The sequence below is a fragment of the Aotus nancymaae genome, unplaced genomic scaffold, assembly GCF_030222135.1.
Source record: "Aotus nancymaae isolate 86718 unplaced genomic scaffold, 86718_ANA_hifiasm-v0.15.2.pri h1tg000049l, whole genome shotgun sequence".
In the NCBI taxonomy this organism is placed as follows: Eukaryota; Metazoa; Chordata; class Mammalia; order Primates; family Aotidae; genus Aotus; species Aotus nancymaae.
In genome coordinates, this window is record NW_026988463.1 from 3,575,832 (window position 1) to 3,596,428 (window position 20,597).

Consider the following 20,597-nt stretch of genomic DNA (forward strand, 5'->3'; position numbering starts at 1 on the left):
TTCACCCATGAGCTCACAAGGACAGAGCCACTGTCCTGCCTCGATGGCTCCACCGTGTCTCCAGTGGACTTTGGATAATGGGGAGCTGGCCCAGTAGGGCCACCCGTATGTGGTCACTCGGCTTTGTGTGGATTAGAGGACCAAGCTAGACTCATCCCTAGCCCGCAGGTGCTGTTGCTGCTCCTGCCTGAGGCTCCATCCACAGCTGCAGCTGTGGCGGGGTGGCTGGTGGTGGCCAGCGTGTCCCTGCTGCAGCTCCATGCTGGGGAGGGGTGTGGCCCGAAAAGCAGCTACCCCTCCGTGTGGGCCAGTGGGGAGGATCCTAGGAAGCAGCCCTGGCAAGGTGAGCAGGCGTGTTCATGTGGTGAGAGGTGAGAACCAGTACTGCTCCCCAGAGCCCTGGGATTCCTAGGGAGGATGAGGCTTCCAGATGCCTTACCTGCTCTCCTCCTGGGTGCTTTCCTGTTCCCAGGGCTGGGACCTTGGAGGGAGCCTGTGTCTGCCCATGTTCAAGTGCCTAGCATAGGCAGGCCCTCTGGGGAGCCCCTCGTGGCTTGTGGGGAGTCTGGGGCAGGGCAAGGGACAGCATCTTCCACCCACCACAGGCCTTAGGAGGCGTCTGTCCTGAAGGCACCCCTGTGGGAAGGCCTCTTTCATGTGACTCTTTCCCCATGAAATGGCTTCTCCATACCATTCAGCCCCACAGGTGCCCTGAGAAAATACAATGTGCTTTCTGCACGCATCACAGCCCCCAGAGAAGAGTTTGGTTACAGAGAATCTGACAGTTCATGACCTCCTGAGGGTGGGTCAGTGGGAGAAGTCCCCAGGGGAGCTTGGGGCCCATGGCCTCCCATGGCCTGGGTGTGGCTGCCCACTGGGAGGCCCACATTGCCTCAGTGTCCTGCGTTCAGGGTGCCTGAGGGCTGGAAGGGGAGCAGGGGCCGGGGACCAGTGGCTCACATGGACCTGGGGAGATGGGGAGAACTGTGGAAGCAGCCTTCCCAGCCGTCCCACCCAGGGAAGGAGTGGCCAGAGTTGGAAGAAATACAGCACTACCTTGGCCTTGGTCTTGGCCTCAGACCAGAGGGTCTGGCTATAGCTGTGGTGGCAGCTGTGTCGTGGGGGCGGCATGATGGCCCTGGCATTGGTCCCAGGACTGTGGACCAGCACAGACCATCACAAAGTTTCTGCTGGGCTCGGTGTGGGAGCCTCTCCTAGCCATGGAGACAGGCCCATGTCAGCCCCCGAGGATCTGATGCCCGACAGCTCTCAGTCTTTTGCCTGGGGCCTCTGTGTCACGTGGAATCATTCTGAGTTCTCTACTTTCTGGTGGCGGCATCTTCTAAGCACTGCTTACTCCGTAGACCGTCCTGCCCTCCCGTTAGGAGCCATCCGTGGGCACTCCAGTGTCACCTGTGGTAACTCCTGCATCCTGCCAGGCCATGGGATGTGGAGCGGAAGAGTCCAGCTTGGCCAGAAGCCTGACCCTCACTCCTTCCTCAGAGAGGCCTCACATTGAGCAGGGGCAGCCAGCAGCTGGAGAGAGCGGAGCCCTTACACTGTGGCTCCAGGACAGAAGGCGCCCTCTGACACCGCTTTCATCCAGCATATTCTCCGTGAGCACCTGCTGTGGCCCAGGCCTCACTCTCGGTGCTGCCGGCTGAGCCCAGCTCTCATGGACTTGCGTGAGGCTGACTGCAGTGTGAGTTACATGTGATCCGTGGTGAGGAATAGACACGCAGGGCGGAGATGGGGTGGTAGGACGGCACGTGCTCGCTGACACTGGATGATACGAAAGAGGCTCTAGCGAAGGAAAGGACAAGCCGTGGAGGAAGCAGAGCGCTGAAGGGAGGGACAGTGCGACGGCCTGCAACTGTCAACTTGAAACAAGCAGTAGTGTCTGCACATGAGCCCCAGGGCTGGCCCTGGGCAGGAAGCAGCAGTGACATGAGGTTCTTAGAAGCCTCTAGGGGCAGGGTAGGGCCTGTACTGAGGACAGACACCCCCATGGTCTTTGAGGAGCTGTAGGGTGAGCTTCTGGTGGAAGCAGTTTCCATGTCCTGGCATGTGCTGTCTTGTTAGGTCATCAGACATGATCCTGGAGTTCACGTGAGGATGCAGAGGTCTTCCATTCCAGAGGACACTTGGCTGGGCAGAGGGAAACGGCTTTGCATCCCTGGTGCACTCTCGTTGTCTGGCACACCGCTGGATGGGACATCTGTGGCTGGAAGATGTCCTTGTGGCCTGTGCTGGTTGGACCAGCCTGGCTGGTTATCAGTCCACGTCCTCACCCACTCCCCTTTTCAATGAGTCATTCCAGGTCCCACAGGCTCTGCCTCTGGTGTGGAAGAGCTCGTGGCAAGGCACACCCGCCGAGGACTGGAGGAGCTGGCCATCGTTCAGAAGGCCCCAGCTGGAAGGCCAGTAGAGCCGCCCAGAAGCACGACGCAGGCAGGCTTGCAGAGGTGAGTCCCACTTCTTGTTCCCGCGCGGGCGCTTCTCCTTAGGGCAGGATGCTGAGAAGCTGGCCAGGGGTGGCTGCTGAGTGGCAGAGAAGCTGCAGGAAATATCCTGGGGCTGGGAGACCAAGATGGGGGCTCCGGGCTGCTGAGGCGACTGGACCTGAGGGGCCAAGACCCTCGAGCAAAAGGAGCCCGAGAAGAGAGAAAGACATTCAGCACTGGTCTCTCTCTCTCGCCATTTGCTGATGAAGCTGCTTAAGGCAGAGGAGCAGAAAGTGGCTGAAAAGCAGAGTGGGATTTTTGGCAGTTTTGTGGAGTTAGGGAATAGTGTGGGGCTATCAGGTGGAAGGGCCCTAAGAAATATCCCAGGCTCAGGCCAGGTGTGGTGGCTCACACGTGTAATCCCAGCACTTTGGGAGGCCAAGGCGGGCTGATCACGAGGTTGGGAGATCGAGACCATCCTGGCTAACATGGTGGAACCTCATCTCCACTAAAATACAAAAAAATTAGCCAGGCGTGGTGGCACGTGCCTGTAGTCCCAGCTACTTGGGAGGCTGCGCCGGGAGAATTGCTTGAACTCAGGAGGGTGAGGTTGCAGCGAGCCAAGATTGTGCCACTGCACTCCAGCCTGGGCAACAGAGTGACTCCATCTCAAAAAAAAAGAAAAGAAAAGAAAAGAAAAGAAATATCCCAGGCTCTCATCTGGGACCAACCGTGTCTCACCTGGGACAAGCCACAGGTGGGCTGGTCTTTACAAGGACTGCAGAGGAGCTCAGTGTCAGTGGAGTCCCTGATCCGCCTATGGCTGCTTGTCTCACTGATGCCCACCATGGAGCAGGTGAGCTGTCCCTGTCAGGGGACACGTCCAGACCCCCCACTATTCTGTCACACAGTCCCTGATGCTCAGTCGAAGGCAACCAGGTACGCTGGGAAAGGGGACCACTTGAGACCAGGGGTTTGAGTCTGAGGCAGGAGCTTGAACCCGTGAGGTGGAGGTTGCAGTGAGCTGGGATTGCACTCCTTCACTCCAGCCTGGGCAATAGAGTGAGACTGGCTCTCAAAAAAATGAAATAAAATAAAGATTTTTAAAAATTAGCTGTGTATGGTGACACATATTTGTGGTCCCAGCTACTTGAGAGACTGAGGAGGGAGGATTGTTAGTGTCTAGGAGGTAGAGGCTGCAGTGAGCTATGAATGCACCACTGCACTCCAACCTGGGCAACAGAATGAGACACCGTCTCAAGAAAAAAAGAAAAAAAATTACAAATCCAGTAGGTGTATTTACCAGCAGATTGGAGTCAGCTGAAAAAAGGATTAGCGCTCTAGAAGCAAGGTCAACAGAAAACACCTTGTGAGGCTGGGCACAGTGGCCACTCCTGCAATCCCAGCACTTTGGGAGGCTAAGGCAGGCACATCAGTTGAGCTCAGGAGTTCAAGACCAGCCTGGGCAACATGGCAAAACCCCATCTCTGCCAAAAAAAAAATACAAAAAATGAGCCAGGCCTGGTGGCGCATGCCTGTGGTTCCAGCTTCTTGGGAGGTTGAGGTAGAAGGATCACTTGAGCCCGGGAGGCTGCAGTGAGCTGAGATCGTGCCACAGCACTCCAGCCTGGGCAACAGAGTGAGAGACCCTGTCTCATTTCCTTAAAAATGGAAAAAAAGAATTTAAAAAGAAATTGCCTTGCAGATACCACCACAACCAGCTCACTTTACACTGTGTGTCCTTTTCCTGGACTCTCAGGGTGCCCTCCCTGTTCTTTCTGAGCCCGCCCCCATCCTTGGACAGGGAGGGGGCCTGGCTGAGAAGGCTTTTGTACTTGGGAGAGACGGAGGTGGCTTTGGAATTGGGGAATCGCTTTTCATTGCGACCCTGTTGGAAACATCAGCGCGCTGGATTAGCCTTGTGGCTTGGTTTCGATCCTCACTGGGAACCTGAGTTGTCTTTGTCCTCAGGGACTCAGGCTGCGGGTGTGCTAACCTCCCCGTGCAGCTGAGAAAGCAGCTTTTGAGACAAACTGCTTTTCATTTGCATCTCTCCTAAAAGCAGAGCGCACAAAAGCAGCAGCACTGGGAGCGTGTGGGGAGGGACGGGCAGCCAGCTGAGGCTGAGCCAAGATGCCATGGTTCAGGCCCACACCTCATGCAAGGCGGAAGGCGAGTGCCAACCTTCCGAAGCAGGCTGGGGTGGGGAAGGGGTGGTCTGCTGCGGAGCGTGACCGTGCAGCTGTTGCGAATCTTTGCAATTCAGATGTGTGGTGTTCTGAGAAATTTCCCATCCTGGGTTATTGCTTTCTTTATAATGAAGAGAAATAAATTCATGAGCAATGGTGTGCTGGGCTAGGGCATAGGCAAGGGCAGCGCACTGGGCTGTGGTGACTGCGTCCTCCGCAGGTGTGGGGGCAGGGGCTAAAGCATTGTCATGGCAAAGACACTGGCATTTTACCTGAGCACAGGATAGTAACCCTTTTTGGATTTTCTGTTTGTTTTGAGATGGAGTCTTGCTCTGTTGCCAGGCTGGAGTGCAGTGGCGAGATCTTGGCTCACTGCAACCTCTGCCTCCTGGGTTCAAGCGATTCTCCTGCCTTGGCCTCCTGAGTAGCTGGGACTATAGGTGTCTACCACCACGCCCAGCTGATATTTGTATTTTTAGTAGAGAAGGGGTTTCACCATGTTAGCCAGGCTGGTCTTGATCTCTTGACCTCGTGATCCACCTGCCTCAGCCCCCCAAAATGCTGAAATTACAGGCATGAGCCACCAAGCCCAGCTGGTAGTAGCTCTTTATCCTCTAAGATGCTTTGTCCTTGGGGCCAGCAAACACCTCCCAAGGGAGAATAGAGCAGGAACCCCAAATTTGCCAGCTGAGGGCAGGTAGGCCTTGTTGGGCTGTGGGAGCCACTGCACTGCTGGGAGGTTCCAGTCAGCTGAAGCCGTGTCCAAGTGCCACCTGGACGCCCTGCAGTGTCCACTTGCTGGGTTCTCAAGAGTTTTCTCTGGGGGGCCTTTGGGGGTGGGGCACTCTTGCCTGGCCTGGAGCTGCTGGGTGGGAGGTGGGTTTGTGGCTCAGCTGTGTCCAGCGGTGGCTGGCTGTGGAGCGCCTCCTCTGTTTCAGTAATACTTTAATGGGCGAGAAAGACCACTGTTTTCTGGGCTACGCTTCCTGGAGCTTGTGTTCCTGGAAGCCAGCCATAAACAAGCTGGCCATAAACGAGGGTAAACAGGTACCTGAGTAAGCACACCAGATCAAATCAGCCTTACAGGCCCAGCAGAGATGAACCTGGGGCCATGGTGGGTGTAGGGGTTGGGTGGGGAGAGGATGTCCTCTGAAGAGTGACATTTAAGCTGAAACTGGAATGACAAGAAGGCCCCAGCTCTCCAGGCAGAGCGGAAGTCTCAGGGATCAGAATCCAGTAGGTCACGGTAAGCATTGGGTTTCGTGTTAGGGACAATGAGAAACTGGTGACAGATTTTAAGTAGGGGAATAATGAGATCTAATTACACATTTGCAAGATACTCCGGGGGCTGTGAGGACAGTTGGGACAGGTACCTGGAAGCAGGGTGGCTACAGGGAGAGGCAATGGTGACAGGGCTGGTGTGGAGGCTGCAGGATCTGGAGGGTGTGCAGGCTCAGGGTGCATGGGGGGCAGGGCTGGGGGGAGCGGAGCCCAGGATGATCTGAGATATTCTAGCACCTGGATGGTGGTGGGGCCACAGACATGAGCAGGGAAGGCCAGGGAATGCCTCATGCCCATCAGACCTGTCTGAGGGGAGATGTCCCATCCACAGCTGAAGTCTGGGACAAAGCCCCTGCTTCAGAGGACAGCAGGGGAGTGTTGGCTGAGCAGGCGTAAGCAGAGGGTCTTTCTAAGATGCAGATCTGGGCATTTAATTTTTTGTGTGGTTTCATTTTACCATTGACTGTTACCTTATTTTTGTATGTTGCATCATTTCTAGCAGTATTGCTTAAAAACCTTTTGATTTATAGAATTTTAAGAAACTAATCATGGAATTCTTTTTTCTTTTTTGAGACCAAATCTCCCTTTGTCATCCAGGCTGGAGTGCAGTGGCTTGATCTCTGCTCACTGCAGCCTCCACCTCGGGTTCAAGCAAGTCTCCTGCCTCAGCCTCCCGAGTAGCTGGGACTACAGGTGTGGATCACCACACCTGGCTGAGTTTTTGTATTTTTAGCAGAGACGGGGTTTCACTGTGCTAGGTCTCAATCTCCTGACCTCCTGATCTGCCCAACTCGGCCTCCAAAAGTGCTGGGATTACAGGCATGAGCCACCGCGCCCAGCCTTTTTTCTTCTTTCTGAGATAAGGTCTTGCGCTGTCACCCAGGCTGGAGTGCAGTGGTGCAATCATGGCCATTACAGCTTTGGCCTTACAGCCTCAAGCAGTCCTCCTGCCTCAGCCTCCCAAGTAGCTGGGACCAGAGATATGTGCCTGTATGCCTGGCTAATTTTTAAATTTTTGTTGAGACAATTTCTTGCCATGTTACCTGTACTGGTTTTAAACTACTGGGCTCAAGCAATCCTCCCACTATGGCCTCCGAAAGTGCTGGAATTACAGGCATGAGGCACCACACTCAGCCAGAAAATTTCAGCATATTCAAAAGTAGAGACTAGTATTAAAAACCTTCATGTACTCAGTACCCAGCCTCAGGGAAATTTTGAAGCAAATTCCAGGTACCAGACCACTTCGTTTCAGTATTTTATTAATAGTATGTGACTCTGAAATATAAGGCCAGGTGCTGTAGCTCACACCTATAATCCCAACATTTTGGGAAGCCACGGCAGGAGGATCACTTGAGCCCAGGAGTTTCAGACCAGCCTGGGCAACATAGTGAGACCCCCACCCCATCAAAAAATTATTTTTTAAAATTAGCCAGGTGTGGTGGCTCACACCTGTAATCCTAGCACTTTGGGAGCCTGAGGTGGGCGGATCATTTGAGGCCAGGAGTTTAAGACTACCCTGGCCAACATGGTGAAACCCTATCTCCACAAAAAATACAAAAATTAGCCAGGCACGGTGGTGCACGTCTGTAATCCCAGCTACTAGGGAGGCTGAGGCAGGAGAATTGCCTGAACCTGGGAGGCGGAGGTTGCAGTGAGCCGAGATGGTGCCACTGCACTCCAGCATGGGTGGTAGAGCAAGAACCTGTTTGAAAAAAAAGAAAAAAAAATTAGCCAGGTGTGGTGGCACACGCCAGGAGGCTGAGGCGGGATGATCCCTTCAGCCCAGGCTTCAGTGCACTGCAATCGTGCCTGTGAAAAGCCACTGCACTCCAGCCTGGGCAACATAGCGAGACCCTGTTTCTAAAACCGTTTTTTAAAAAAGAAAACATAAGGAGCAATAAGAGTCCTTACAAACTTAAGAGTTTTAAGAGCCTCTGTCTTGTGTAATACTTCCGCAGTTGCTGCGTCAGCGTTTCACTTTCCGGATGGCCTCTTACAGGATTTGTTACGTAAATGTCTGTTCATAGGAGTAAAAGATTGGATGTTTTATAGGATCTAAATAAGGTCCACACATTTTATTGATCTATCTCGTTTTATTATCTATCATCCATCTCAAAATGTCAGTGTTTTTAATCTGTGAGCTCTGCCTCTCTTCTTCTATTTTGAACTCTGTTGACGAGCCTGTACTTCGCCCTGTACAGTTTCCCACAGTCTGGGTCGTACCGTGTCCTCATGGTGCTGTTGAACACAAGCCTCTGTCCTTGTATTCGCTTGTCATTTAGACCTAGAGGCTTGATCAGATTCAAGATTGTTTTGGCAAGAACTCTTCTAAGTGCTGCTGTGTGTGGTCTTGGATTAGAAGGGACAGAGCTGTCTTTTGTGATGTTAGCAGCCACTGACATCAAGGCTGAGACTAGGGACTGCAAAATGGTGAGTTTCAAAGGCTAGCATTCCTTCCTTGTGTATTAGCTGGAATCCACCTGTTTAATGACGCCTTCTCGAACTCTGGGGTACCGGGCAGTACTCCTGCACAGGAAAGGCAGACGCTGCCTTGATCCTTTGACTTTATTTGCCTTTTTGCAGAGTAACGAGTTGACTCCCTAGCACCCCCCAAGGTGGCTAATAATTATTTAATGCCAACGTGAACTCATGTTTTGAAATACAGTGATATGTTTAATCCATTGCAGTTATTCTTTTCGGGAGCAATTTGTTGAATTGAGAATTTCTTTTTTTGTTTTGTTTGGAGATGGAGTCTTGCTCTTTCATCCAAGCTGAAGTGCAGTAGTGCGATCTTGACTCACTGCAACCTTGACCTCCTGGGTTCCAGTGATTCTCCTGCCTCAGCCTCCCAAGCAGCTGGGACTACAGATGTGTGCCACCACACCTGGCTAATTTTCTGTATTTTTCTTAGAGACGGAGTTTTACCGTGTTAGCCAGAATGGTCTCAATCTCCTGACCTGGTGGTCCGCCCACCTCGGCCTTCAAAAGTACTGGGATTACAGGCGTGAGCCATCGCGCCTGGCCTAAATTGAGAATTTATTTGTGACAGAATATTGAAGCAGTGGTGAATGATGAAGGCTAGAAGTTAAATTCAGTAGAGTAGGAAATCTAGTAACTCAGGCATACCCATAATGTTAGATCAAAGCTTCACACTTTCGCAGTTCAGAGCACTCTTGATTAAGGTTCAACAATCATTTAATACTAGGCCAAAAGAAATCTCTAACAGTGGTGCCAGATAGGAGACAGGCTGTGTTTTTATCTTGTTGCCTGGGTATTTTCCTGGGATTCTCTGCCCCATCTGAGTAAAGCGTTGTGGGATAAAGGAATTTCTCAGGGCCAGGAGCTGCTTCTTTTTTTTTTTTTTTTTCTCATTTCAAGTTTTAATCAAAGCTTGTATATAAGATTACTTTATTCCTGCATCTTCTCGATTGTTTCCTCCTTGTATTTGCCCTTTTCCTTTCCTACTTGGCGAGATTTGGCTTTCCATTCAAGGATCTTTTTGCGGTCTTTGTCCAGTTTTAGCCTAGTGATAACCGCCTTGCTGGGGTGAACGCCTGCGTGGACAGTTGTGCCATTACCCTTTTCCCGCTGCACCCGTTCAGTGTAGATTACGTATTTCTTCCTGTAAACCTGGACTACTTTGCCAATCTGCTCACCTTTCTAGTGTCCTCGTACAACCTGAACTTCATCATCCTTTCGGATGGGCACGGATCGCACGTTGTACTTCTGTCTCAGCTCTTTGGAAAGAGGAGAAGACATAATCTTCCTGTGAATGTGGGAAGGTGCATTGAAATGCCTTTTGCGATTCTTGCTTCGGTCGGAAGTCACAAAGGGATTGAACTTCATTTTGGCAGCTCCCGCTAACGTGATGGCCGCAAAAGGGAAGAGCGGACAGGAGCTTCTTAAGTTAAATCACTAGAAATTTAGGTATGATCTGGGCCTTCAAATGTGTGAAAAGCTGTATCTTTTTATTTCTCACTGTATTTTCCCCAACTTCTAGTTGATAAGAAACCATTCTTGAGGTCGGGCGTGGTATCTTATGCCTGTAATACCAGCACTTTGGGAGGCGAGGTGGGTGGATCACCAGAGCTCAGGAGTTTGAAACCAGCCTGGCCAACATAGTGAAACCCTGTCTCTACTAAAAATACAAAAAATTAGCCAGGCATGGTGGTGCATGCCTGTAATCCCAGCTACTTGGGAGGCTGAGGCAGAATTGCTTGAACCTGGGGGGCAGAGGTTGCAGTGAGCTGAGATTGTGCCATTGCACTCCAGCCTGGGCAGTAAGAGTGAAACTCTGTCTCAAAAAAGAAAAAATTATTGAAGAGTTTTTCTATGTGGGAACTAAGGTAGTATTGTAAAATTTCAAGTCATCCTTAAACAAAATGACCCACCTAAGAACTTGATCCGGTGAAGTGGTGAAATCAACTGGAGTTAGTTCCTCCAAGTTGTTTTTATTCTGGTTTCCTTTGTGTGTGAGTTAATTCATTTATATTTACTATATATCTTTTAAATTAGAAAGTGTTTCTTATTACGTATGTCCTTTTAGATACTGCCTGTGGCTGATACTTTGAAATGACCACCCAGTTGTGTAGCATCGTCTAAATCTGAGCATCTTGAACTTCAGTGGGAAACCATGAGTTATTAATACCTTTTCCATTCATCTGTCAATTTCAGAAGGAAACGTAAATGAATATTCTAAATAGGGGCTCATGGGTATTAATCTGCCTTTATGTTTGGGGGGGAAAAAGCTGAGACATTGCATGAAAGATGATGCAGGTTTACATTGATCTTTGCTATTAAAAACGGGGCCAAGATAGTATTAGCTGTTTGAACACTGTCCTGTTCTGTTGTTTTCATCTTTTTTTTATAGTCAATTTTTGAATTCCTGTAATATGAGACCTTTTTCTATCTTTTAACCTTTTGTTACCTGCAGTTAATAAATCCAGATTATATGGTCCTTCAAAAAAAAAAAAAATCCCTAACAGTTCCATTTATTAAATAAGTAAACCCAAATAAGTATTTGTGTCCTGGCAACTTATAGTGGATGTCTAGAAAATTAATGCACATAAAGAAAAGTGTTCGTCTTGTTTATCCATGGGATCGGTGCCTGTCAAGCATTTCTTCAACTTGGAATCTGATGGAACACCGCCACCCTCATTGCCTCTTGTTCCATGTTGACCTTCACGGTAATTGCTTGTTGAGTAACTGCCACAACCCAGCTTTGCAGAGAGAGGATATCTTAGGAAGGAATAAAGCAAGGTAATGCTAGTGTTGAGACCGTGAACGGCCTTGAGCAGAGCAGAGTGTGACTGCTTCCCTCAGAACTAAGGAGGATCTGAGGGGGCCCTGCGAGTTCATGGGAGTGCCTCTGTGCAGTTTGGGAACCACAGCTCTGCATCCTTCCCTATCCCTCCTGATCAGTAGAAATTGCCCCTCTCTGACCTGCACGTCACTGGGTGGCACAGCACAGGCTGGGGGTGCACAAAGCCCTACGTGGCCTGTGCCACCGCCACAGATGTTCCTTTGAGGCCATTTCTTTCCAGCCATGGTGCTTATAGGATTTTTCCTTTATCCTTTGATTTCAGCCACATCAGAGCGTGTGACCTGGCTCAGATGTCAATATAACTGTTGTTATGTGTTCTTTTCTCTTCCTCTATCTGTGACAGGTTAATTTAACGCAAGAACGCTGCAGATCCTCAGGGTTGGTGTAGAAATAGCTCATCCTGATGTGAGAAAGCAGTCAGCTTTTCTTGTTTTCATTGGCTGCCAGCACCCATTTTGTGGATATGAAAATGCCACAGGTGCAGCACTTCCTCCTCGGGCATTCCGCAGTGCCCATGCCCGTCTCCAGAGCGGGGCCCAGGATGGAAGGAGTGTACCCCACTCTGTCCCCTGATGTGGAGCTTGGCCCTGCAGCTCGACAGCACCCATGGAATGTGGACCTCTTCATTGAGGCAGCACATGTTCTGCTTGTGCCCTGGGAGCCTCCACCTTCCACACTGTGGCAAGAGGGCCCGGGGAGCTGCAGTCCCTCCAGCCTAGCCCAGGACAAGGCCCGGGAGCAGAGCCATCCCAGCTGACCTGCACCTCACAGCCCTGCAGGTGTGAGGGAAATGCACGTTGTACACACTGAGTTTTCAGGTGGCTGTTACATGGCAGCATTGCCTGACACGGACAGAAAAGAGATCCACCAGGGAGAAAGAGTCTGGAGACCCCGCATCGGAGAGGCCACAGGCTGCAGGGGCGGGATGGCTTCTTAGAAGGTGAAATGATTCTTCTGGAAATAACGTCATCCCATCTGACAGAGGAAGACATGGAGGCTCCAGATGGTTGAAGGCCCAGCAGTGATCCCAGACAGGCCCCATGTCAGACCAGGCTCCTACAGGGTTGTGCTGCCCTCGCCAGAGCCCGTCCTGAGGGCAGCCACACGGCAGGCAGCGCTCGCCACTTGTACAAGCGAGGCCCAAGTTCCAGCCTGCCTTCTGGCAGGTAGAGGAAGCGGGGGCACCGTGCTTCGGAGGTCCTGAAAGCAGATGGGGCAGCATTTGGTCAAGAGCCAGGAGGGGATGACAGACCAAAGGGAAACCTTGTCCCATGTGCTGAGGGCCAGGGGGCTGGACACCTGCTCTGTGAGCTGTAATTGGTGTCCCTGTGCCCCACCAGAAGGTGCACCAGGCGTCGTCTTCGGTGGAGGACAGTGGCTGCCCTCTAGCCTTGCTCCCTTCCCCGTGATGGGTCACTGTCACATCTGTGTCCCGGAAAGGAAAACACCAAAGGCAGAGGACCAGTCAGTCCCTATGCCAGATACTCCGTGGCCTTGCTTGGAGACTGGATTTTGATATGCTGGAGGCTGTTCTAGACTCAGAGATTGGAAACAGGAAAGAACCATCATTGAAACCTTTGGGAAAGCCTGCAGCGGGGCAGCGGGCAGCTTGCGGAGTGGCTGTGTTTCCATCTGGTAGACGCCGTCTCATGGGGAGGGACGGATGAGTGCAGGAGCGCTGCCAGCCGGAGGTGTCTGTCAGAGCGTCTTTGAAATGGGCTCCAGTCTTGAGCCAGAGGTGTCTGTCAGCGTCTTATGAAATGGGCTCCAGTCTTGTTGAAGCTGGTTTACCTTTCTATTTTTAGTCCCCACTGATCCTGCTTTCTCCTTCATGGCCAGTTGGCCAGACCCAGCACTTTCCAGACTTTCGACCTTGGCCGCTGCTGATGCTGCAGACCTCGTTTGTATTCATTTCCTGCAGTTCTCATACCTGGCTCCCACCTGGGCTTCTCCAAGGCCTTCCAGGCCCTCGTCCCCCAGCGGGGACCACAGACTCCTACACACCGGGCTGTCCTTGGGAGGGCCAGCGCAGCCCCTTCCAAGTGGGCAAGACCCAGGGGTGGCTCAAAAGAGTTGTGCCCTAGCCCCGGACCTCTGAATGTTGATTCATGTAGCGAAAGAGGACTTGCAGATGTGAGTAAAGGCTGGTGAGATAAGACCATTATCCCCACTATCTGGGAGGCCCCTAAATGCAGGCACACACATCTTCTGAAGAGGAGGCAGAGACTGGGGTGACGCAGCCACAACCAAGGAAGACCAAGGATTGCTGGTGGCCCACAGAAACTGGAGGGCAAGGGGGGTCCCCGCAGAACCTGCAGGAGGTAGAGCAAGGTCCTGCTGTCATCCTGACTTCAGACGTCCAGTCTCCAGAACTGAAAGAAGATCCATTTCTGTTATTGTAAGCAACCAAACTTGTGGTAGTTACAGCAGCCTCAGGAAGTGAATACTAATGGAAACTCAAAGATTCAGAGAAATGAGTGGGTGCAGTGGATCACGACCGTAATCCCAGCATCTGTGTGAGGATTGCTTGAGGTCAGAAGTCGCAGACCTTGTCGCCACGAAAAACTTAAAATATACGCCAGGCATGGTGGCTCACGCCTGTAATCCTAGCACTTTGGGATGCCAAGGTGGGTGGATCACTAGGTCAGGAGTTCAAAGACCAGCCTGACCAATATGGTGAAACCCCATCTCTACTAAAAATACAAAAATTAGCCAGGCATGGTGGCACATGTCTATAGTCCCAGCTACCCGGGAGGCTAAGGCAGGATAATTGCTTGAACCAGGGAGGTGGAGGTTACAGTAAGCCAAGATCGTACCACTGCACTCCAGCCTGGGCGACAGAGTGAGACTCCATCTCAAAAAAAAATAACTGGGTGTGGTGGCATGCACCTGTAGTCCCAGCTACCTGGAAGGATTGCTTGAGGCCAGGAGTTCAAGACCCGTCTGGGCAACATAGCAAGATCCCATCTCTACCAAAAATTTAAAAATTAGCCCGGCATGGTGGCATACCCATAGTCTTAGCTTCTCAGGAGGCTGAGGAGGGAGGATTACCTGAGCCCAGAGGTCCAGGCTATAAACAGCCATGATTTTGCCACTGCACTGCAGCCTTGGCAACACAGTGTAAGACCCTGTCTCAAAAACAACAACAGAAACTCAAAAGAACCAAGAAATGACTGGACTGGAGGCCTGGCCTTCAGCGGCTGCCCTGCCCTGGTCACTCGGGATCCTCTGGGCCTAAACACAGAGCCTATTGTCCACCTCAAGAAAGCTCCCCACTGCCTGACCAGCAATTTGGGCTGGGCCTTGCGGCCCCCACCTGTCCTGGCCCCACAGTGCTGGTGCTGCATGGCCTCCACTGCTTGTTCTGAGCTCCCCAGCCTCCTGCAGAGTTCCCTGCACCTGACGGCAGTGAATCAGGAAGGCAGGCCTGTTCTGGACCACAGACCAGCCATGGCTGTGCAGCCACCAGGGGGCTCCATTTGTAACCCTGGATGTGGCGTTGGCCTCTTAGTCAAAGGTGACCTTGGGGCTCCCAGACAAGAGACACGGAGATGGGAGCCCAGTCCCACCCTCCTGCACATACCTTGCCCATCCCTGCCCTATCCCAGAAAATGAGGCAGCTGCACGTGCAAGGGACGCAGGAACCTTTGGCCTTGTTATCAGACACTTTAAATGCAAACGTGATTATCAGGTGCAATTTTCACAGCACAAGAAACTTGTGCCTACAGAAATAAGCACATTCCAGCAACGCACCTGTGCGGAAAGCCACACAGTGCCATTGTTTTTGGCACCCTCAGGTGACAGGGCACACGTGCCCCAGGGAAGGTCACAGTTGCCTGAACCTTTAAAACTCCCACGACTTGCACTGCGTTTGCAAGATCCGGAGCCCAGCAGCACTGCCAGGGCCTTGAAGTGCTTCTTCAGAGACCTCACTTCATAAACTGCTTATTTTCTTAAAGCAGGAAAAGGAGAAAATTGACATCAAAGGATATTCTAGATTCTTGACAGCATTCTCATCATCTCTGAGGACATCACCAGCATCTCAGGTGAGCAGCCGGTGGAGTCCCTCTGGGTGACTGGCCGGTCTGGAACAGGGAGGGAGGCTTAGAGACTAGCGTAGGGGCTCCAGCGTCCCTCCGGGCGGGCTTTCTGGTGGGAGGAGTGACTCAGCGTCCTCTATGTGGTGCCAGCTGTTTGGCTTTCTGGACGTTGTAGGAAAGGCTTGCAGGGGTCTCCCCTGCCCGTGTCCGTGTCCCCCTGACCTTGAGCTCCACCAGCTCCTGCCTGTTGGGGTCCAGGAGGCTAGAGTGCTGTGGCGGGGGTGACACCTCACTTCTGCCATGTCTCTGCACCCTGTGCTCTCCCAGGATGAGGGCCATGAGGCTGCCGGGGGCACTGCTGGCACTGGCCACCCTGCTGGAGGAGGCTGTGTCCCTGAAGATCGCAGCCTTCAACATCCAGACATTTGGGGAGACCAAGATGTCCAATGCCACCCTCGTCAGCTACATCGTGCAGGTGAGGCCAGGGTGGCCCCTCCCCGAAAGCAGAGGAGCCCCGGAGTCTGGGGCTGGTGGGCGGGGCCGCAGAGTGGCAGGTGTGGGGCACTGAGCCTGAAGCCCAGCAGGACAGGGTCCTGGCTGCGGGCCAAGGTTCTCCTCCCTGCTATGTTGTCCATAGCTGGCAGCAGGAGCCTGGGCAGAAACACGAGGCTGTGGCTAAACTGAGGAATGCCACGAGCAGCAGCTGTGGCTCCCTTTGTGGCGCTGTGGGGTCCCTGGGTGGCACCAGCCCTGCTCAGCACCGCTGTTGCCCTGCCCCCAGATCCTGAGCCGCTATGACATCGCCCTGGTCCAGGAAGTCAGAGACAGCCACCTGACGGCCGTGGGGAAGCTGCTGGACAACCTCAATCAGTGGGTGACAGTGGCAGGCTCCTAGGGAGGTGACATCCCATCCAGGCACAGCCTTGCTTCAGTTGGGCCCCAAGGGTGGGGATCTGGGCAAAGCCCTGGTCTTGGCAGCCACAGGGGTCCCTCATGACCCTCTCATTGAGACCCTGTGTTTCTTCAATCCAGGGATGCACCAGACACCTATCGCTACGTGGTCAGTGAGCCACTGGGACGGAACAACTATAAGGAGCGCTACCTGTTTGTGTACAGGTGGGTGGTCCCAGAGAGCGAGGAAGCCCCTCCCTCACCTGGGGGGTGCCCAGCAGAGCGGGTAAGTAGTTTGTCCTATGGGGCAAGAACCTGAGGTGGCAGAGCAGGGTCCAGGATGGAGTCAACACACCCCGAGGTCACGGATCCATGGGGTGACCAGCTGCCTGGCTCTTCCTCCCAGGTGCCTTTCATAGCCAGTGAGTGGACAGGGAGGTGGGCCCAGACCCCGCCCTCCTGTTGCCTAGGACGCAACAGCTGCCTCCTGGGAAGCTGGACTAGGGCAGCTCCAGCCTGGGGTCATCTCCTCCTGGCCTTCCCGCAGGCCTGACCAGGTGTCTGCAGTGGACAGCTACTACTACGATGACGGCTGCGAGCCGTGCGGGAACGACACCTTCAGCCGAGAGCCAGCCATCGTCAAGTTCTCCTCCCCGTTCACAGGCGAGTGCTGCCTGGGCCAGGGTGGAGCTCAGCTTGGCGCTTATGGCCTCCACCCACTCCTAGGGCACTGGAAGGCCTGTGTAACCCACTGCCCTCCCAGTCCCTGGGGCTGGGGTTTTCCATTCAAGTGGTTTGGAAAATAACCCCCCTTGGGGGAACTGTCATGATGCATAGTTCCAGCTGACATCGTGACTGAACCTGCCCCCAGGGAATGTGGCTGCTGCACAGTGTACCTCACGTGACATGGTGTCTCCACAGAGGTCAGGGAGTTTGCCATTGTTCCCTTGCATGCTGCCCCAACAGACGCGGTAGCTGAGATTGATGCTCTCTATGATGTCTACCTGGATGTCCAAGAGAAGTGGGGCTTGGAGGTGAGGCCATACCAAGGGCAGTGGGTGCCAGCGGCCTCCACTTGTCCCTGGGCCCACAGGCGGTGTTTCCTGGTAGGATATCATGTTGATGGGCGACTTCAATGCGGGCTGCAGCTATGTGAGACCCTCCCAATGGTCATCCATCCGCCTTCGGACAAGCCCCATCTTCCAGTGGCTGATCCCCGACACCGCCGACACCACGGCTACGTCCACGCACTGCGCCTATGACAGGTGAGCGGGGCATCTCGGGGCTTAGGGCAGAGAGGGGCGCCTCCAGGAGCAGCTGTGACTCGTACATATCTGGCTCACCCACCTGAGCTTCAGTCGATCCGTTCAGGGAACATAATAAAAAGAGCCACGATTTTCAGTTTTGGGGGAAAGCACATTTGGGGATAAGAGGAGAGGCAGACATCCAGGAGGCTGTCGCGTGGTGTCCACTTTGAGGGGCACAGGCCGGGCTGTGCGGTTGTGGGCAGCCACAGACCTGCACTGGCTCCAGCTACGGCACGGGGAGGTCCCAGGGCTCTTGGCTTAGTTCCTGTGGGCACTAAGCCAGGCCAGTGGGTGAAAGGGGACCCCGCTCTCTCATCCCAACACCCATCAGGATTGTGGTTGCAGGGACGCTGCTCCAAGACTCCGTTGTTCCCGACTCGGCTTTTCCCTTTAACTTCCAGGCTGCCTATAGCCTGAGTGACCAACTGGTACGTGTCCTCCCTTGCCCAGCCACATGGGGACGGGACACAGCCCAGACCCTGTGCCCACTTCCCTGCAGGCCCAAGCCATCAGTGACCACTACCCAGTGGAGGTGATGCTGAAGTGAGCAGCCCCTCCCCACACCAGTTGAACTGGAGGAAGAGAGGACCCAGCACACCGCAGGACCCACACAAAAAGCCCAACGCTCAGGTTAAGAAATACCTTTTAATTTAGGTAAATAAAGCTCAAGGATGTGGGGCTGTCATCTGTGGTGTCAATCCTCCTTCCCCTGCCTGCGCAGAGGCCTCTGGTTGTCAGTGTCGCTCCAGAGCCTTGACAAGCAGCTCATTCAGGCGGCCCACCATGGCCCTGGGGTCATCAACGAGCCCAGCGGCTATCATGGCATTCTCGTATATCTGAAAAGCAAGGGTAGAAACCCCTTATGAGGTGCACTACACCTTTTCCTTTTGAGATAGTCACCCATTTTTTTTTTTTCTGTCACCCAGGCTGGAGTGCAACGGTGAGATCTCAGCTCACTACAACCTCCGCCTCTTGGGTTCAAGGGATTCTCCTGCCTCAGCCTCCTGCGTAGCTGGGACTACAAGCATGTGGCACCATGCCCAGGTAATTGTTATATTTTTAGTAGAGACACAGTTTCACCATGTTGGCCAGGCTGATCTTGAACTCCTGACCTCTGGTGATCCACTTGCCTTGGCCTCCCAAAATGCTGGGATTACAGGCATGAGCCACCGCGCCTGGCCCATTTTTTCCTTTTTAAAGCAGGATTTTTGAGGAAACTGCTGTTCCACCCGGAAGGCAGCCTGGCAGGGAAGTAGCCTGGGTCCCTGCAGTCATCCTAAGCTGTTGCACTCACCTGATCCACCAGCAGCTGAGCCAGGCCAGGTTCGCTCACCCGCAGCTGATTCAGCTTCTTGATGAGTGCATGCCTGCAACAGAGAATCCACCAGAAAAGGCGGCTCAGGACCACGCCCTGTGCGCCTCCCTTCATGTTCTGGAATTGTCAGAGTATTTAAAGACTGTCCAGTTTGGTTTTTTCCCCCATAGACGTAGGTGGCATTGTTTTTTAAAGGTATGTAAATGATTATTTATAGATGATATGATTACACAGTCAGAAAAACAAGAGAATCAGGAGTTTCAGTATTAGAAAATGCTGTAAGCTGGCCAAGTTCCAAGATTAATATACATAAAAGGGACAAAAGAGCTTAGTCTATGAAGACACGCCTTGGTTCCTAGATCAATAATAATAAAAGGGAAGGGAGGAAGTCCCACGTGTTGAAACAGTTCAGAGCTCTTACAGTTTAGTTCTGGGAAGGGGGAAGGCAAACAGCTCCGTGTAATGAGGGAAGAGGAAGGACACGGAGCACTTGGGTAACTGGTGAGCCATGCAGAAAACCATTTAGACCGAGATGAATTCAACAGGGATCAAAGATTAAAAGCATAATTCTAGGGAAGAAATGTTTGTTTTATAATCTGTCTTTCCAAGCAAAACTACAAACCCAGAAGCCAAAAACTGATACACTTATTTGACTACATATTTTTCTGCATAGGAAAAAGCACCATGTAATGTTTAACCTTAACATGAAAACTAATTTTTCACTTAGGACAAGTCTGATTGATAAAACTGAGGACTCTGGGGAAATGCAAATTTGCACAATCTCTCCAGAGGACAACTGGAGTTGAGAAAACCGCATGTGGATGATGTGCTCAGACTTAGCCACTCCATTTCCCAACTGCATCCCTTGAAACACTTTTTTCATATGGAGTCTTATTTTGGAGTAAAGTGGCATGATCTCAGCTCACTGCAACCTCCTCCTCCCACGTTCAAGTGATTCTCCTGCCTCAGCCTCCCACATACATCCTCACATTTCTAGTCTATGTAGCTGGAAAAAAAGGCCATTCTTCATATGCTAACGTGGAGGTCACCTAGTTACCCTAAGTGAGAAAAGTGAGGCATGGACCCACTGCACAGCAAGTTACCCCTTGTGTAACACACAGGAAACCCACTGGTGCACCTGTCCACAAGTGCACATAATCTCTACAGAAATACACAAGAACTCTAATGCTGGCTGCGCTGTGGACATGGATGGGAGGAAATTTTCCCCGTAAACACTTCTTTTGAATTCTGAGCTATCTGGACGTAATGAGAAATTTTTACTTGCATTTGCTTTAAAAGTTGGCTGGGCACAGTGGCTCTGGCCTGTAATCCCAGCACTTTGGGAGGCAGGAGGACCAGGTGAGCCCAGGACGTTGAGGCTGCAGTGAGCTCTGACGGCGCCACTAGTGCACTCCACTAAGACCCTGTCTCAAAAAAAAAAAAGGGAAGTCCTTTAGCAATGGACAGAAATGAGCACTTCTGCACAGCGATCTTATAAAGCTAGTTAAAGTGGCTGGTGTCCAACTCACTGAGCTGCTCCAGCAGAGGCGCAGGCATTCTGCACACTGGCGCTGCTGTGGGAAGAGGCTTACTCAGCAATGCCAGCCAGAAACAGTCAGCTTTTCTGTAGGAGTGCCATGGCTAGAAAATGGATCTCCCTCACCTCCAGTATAATTTTAAAAGTTATGGTTGTCATCTGATCTTTGACAAACCTGACAAAAATAAGCAATGGGGAAAGGACTCCATGTTTAATAATTGGTGTTGGGGAAACTGGCTAGCCATGTGCAGAAAGCAGAAACTGGACCCC

At 52.3% G+C, this 20,597-nt stretch overlaps 2 protein-coding genes and 1 pseudogene across 17 annotated transcripts in view; 1 reads left to right on the plus strand and 2 right to left on the minus strand.

Annotated features, from left to right (window-relative positions):
• Positions 1–250: 250 nt before the first annotated feature.
• Positions 251–20,163, plus strand: DNASE1 (deoxyribonuclease 1). 13 transcript variants are annotated; one of them, XR_010337344.1, is made up of 10 exons: positions 251–2,465; positions 9,579–15,283; positions 15,605–15,752; positions 16,059–16,147; positions 16,310–16,393; positions 16,716–16,831; positions 17,090–17,202; positions 17,279–17,433; positions 17,807–18,105; positions 18,402–20,163. XR_010337344.1 is itself a non-coding variant. In XM_064362396.1 (10 exons), exons 3-10 carry the CDS (start codon positions 15,606–15,608, stop codon positions 18,020–18,022), a joined length of 849 nt encoding a protein of 282 aa, XP_064218466.1. In that variant the 5' UTR covers positions 251–2,465; positions 9,579–15,283; position 15,605; the 3' UTR covers positions 18,023–18,160. The 13 variants fall into 13 exon arrangements, 12 of the variants coding, with proteins under 12 accessions (XP_064218466.1, XP_021522924.1, XP_064218462.1 ...); XM_064362396.1 differs by lacking the exon at positions 18,402–20,163 and having other exon boundaries at positions 17,807–17,903; positions 17,975–18,160; XM_021667249.2 differs by lacking the exon at positions 18,402–20,163 and having other exon boundaries at positions 9,579–13,864; positions 15,200–15,283; positions 17,807–18,160.
• On the minus strand, positions 8,583–11,901 carry LOC135269009 (large ribosomal subunit protein uL24-like; annotated as a pseudogene).
• Positions 18,102–20,597, minus strand: part of TRAP1 (TNF receptor associated protein 1) — a 55,299-nt gene continuing 52,803 nt past the window's right edge. For 2 of the 4 annotated variants that reach the window (XM_012441829.3, XM_064362390.1), the window contains 2 exons: positions 18,770–18,842; positions 18,102–18,311 (listed from right to left, as the gene is read on the minus strand). In XM_012441829.3, the coding sequence (XP_012297252.1) occupies positions 18,210–18,311; positions 18,770–18,842 (175 nt within the window). In that variant the 3' untranslated portion in view covers positions 18,102–18,209. Of the gene's footprint in view, positions 18,312–18,769; positions 18,843–19,874; positions 20,215–20,597 lie in introns of those variants that run through there. The other 2 variants (XM_064362388.1, XM_064362389.1) reach the window with 1 other exon arrangement.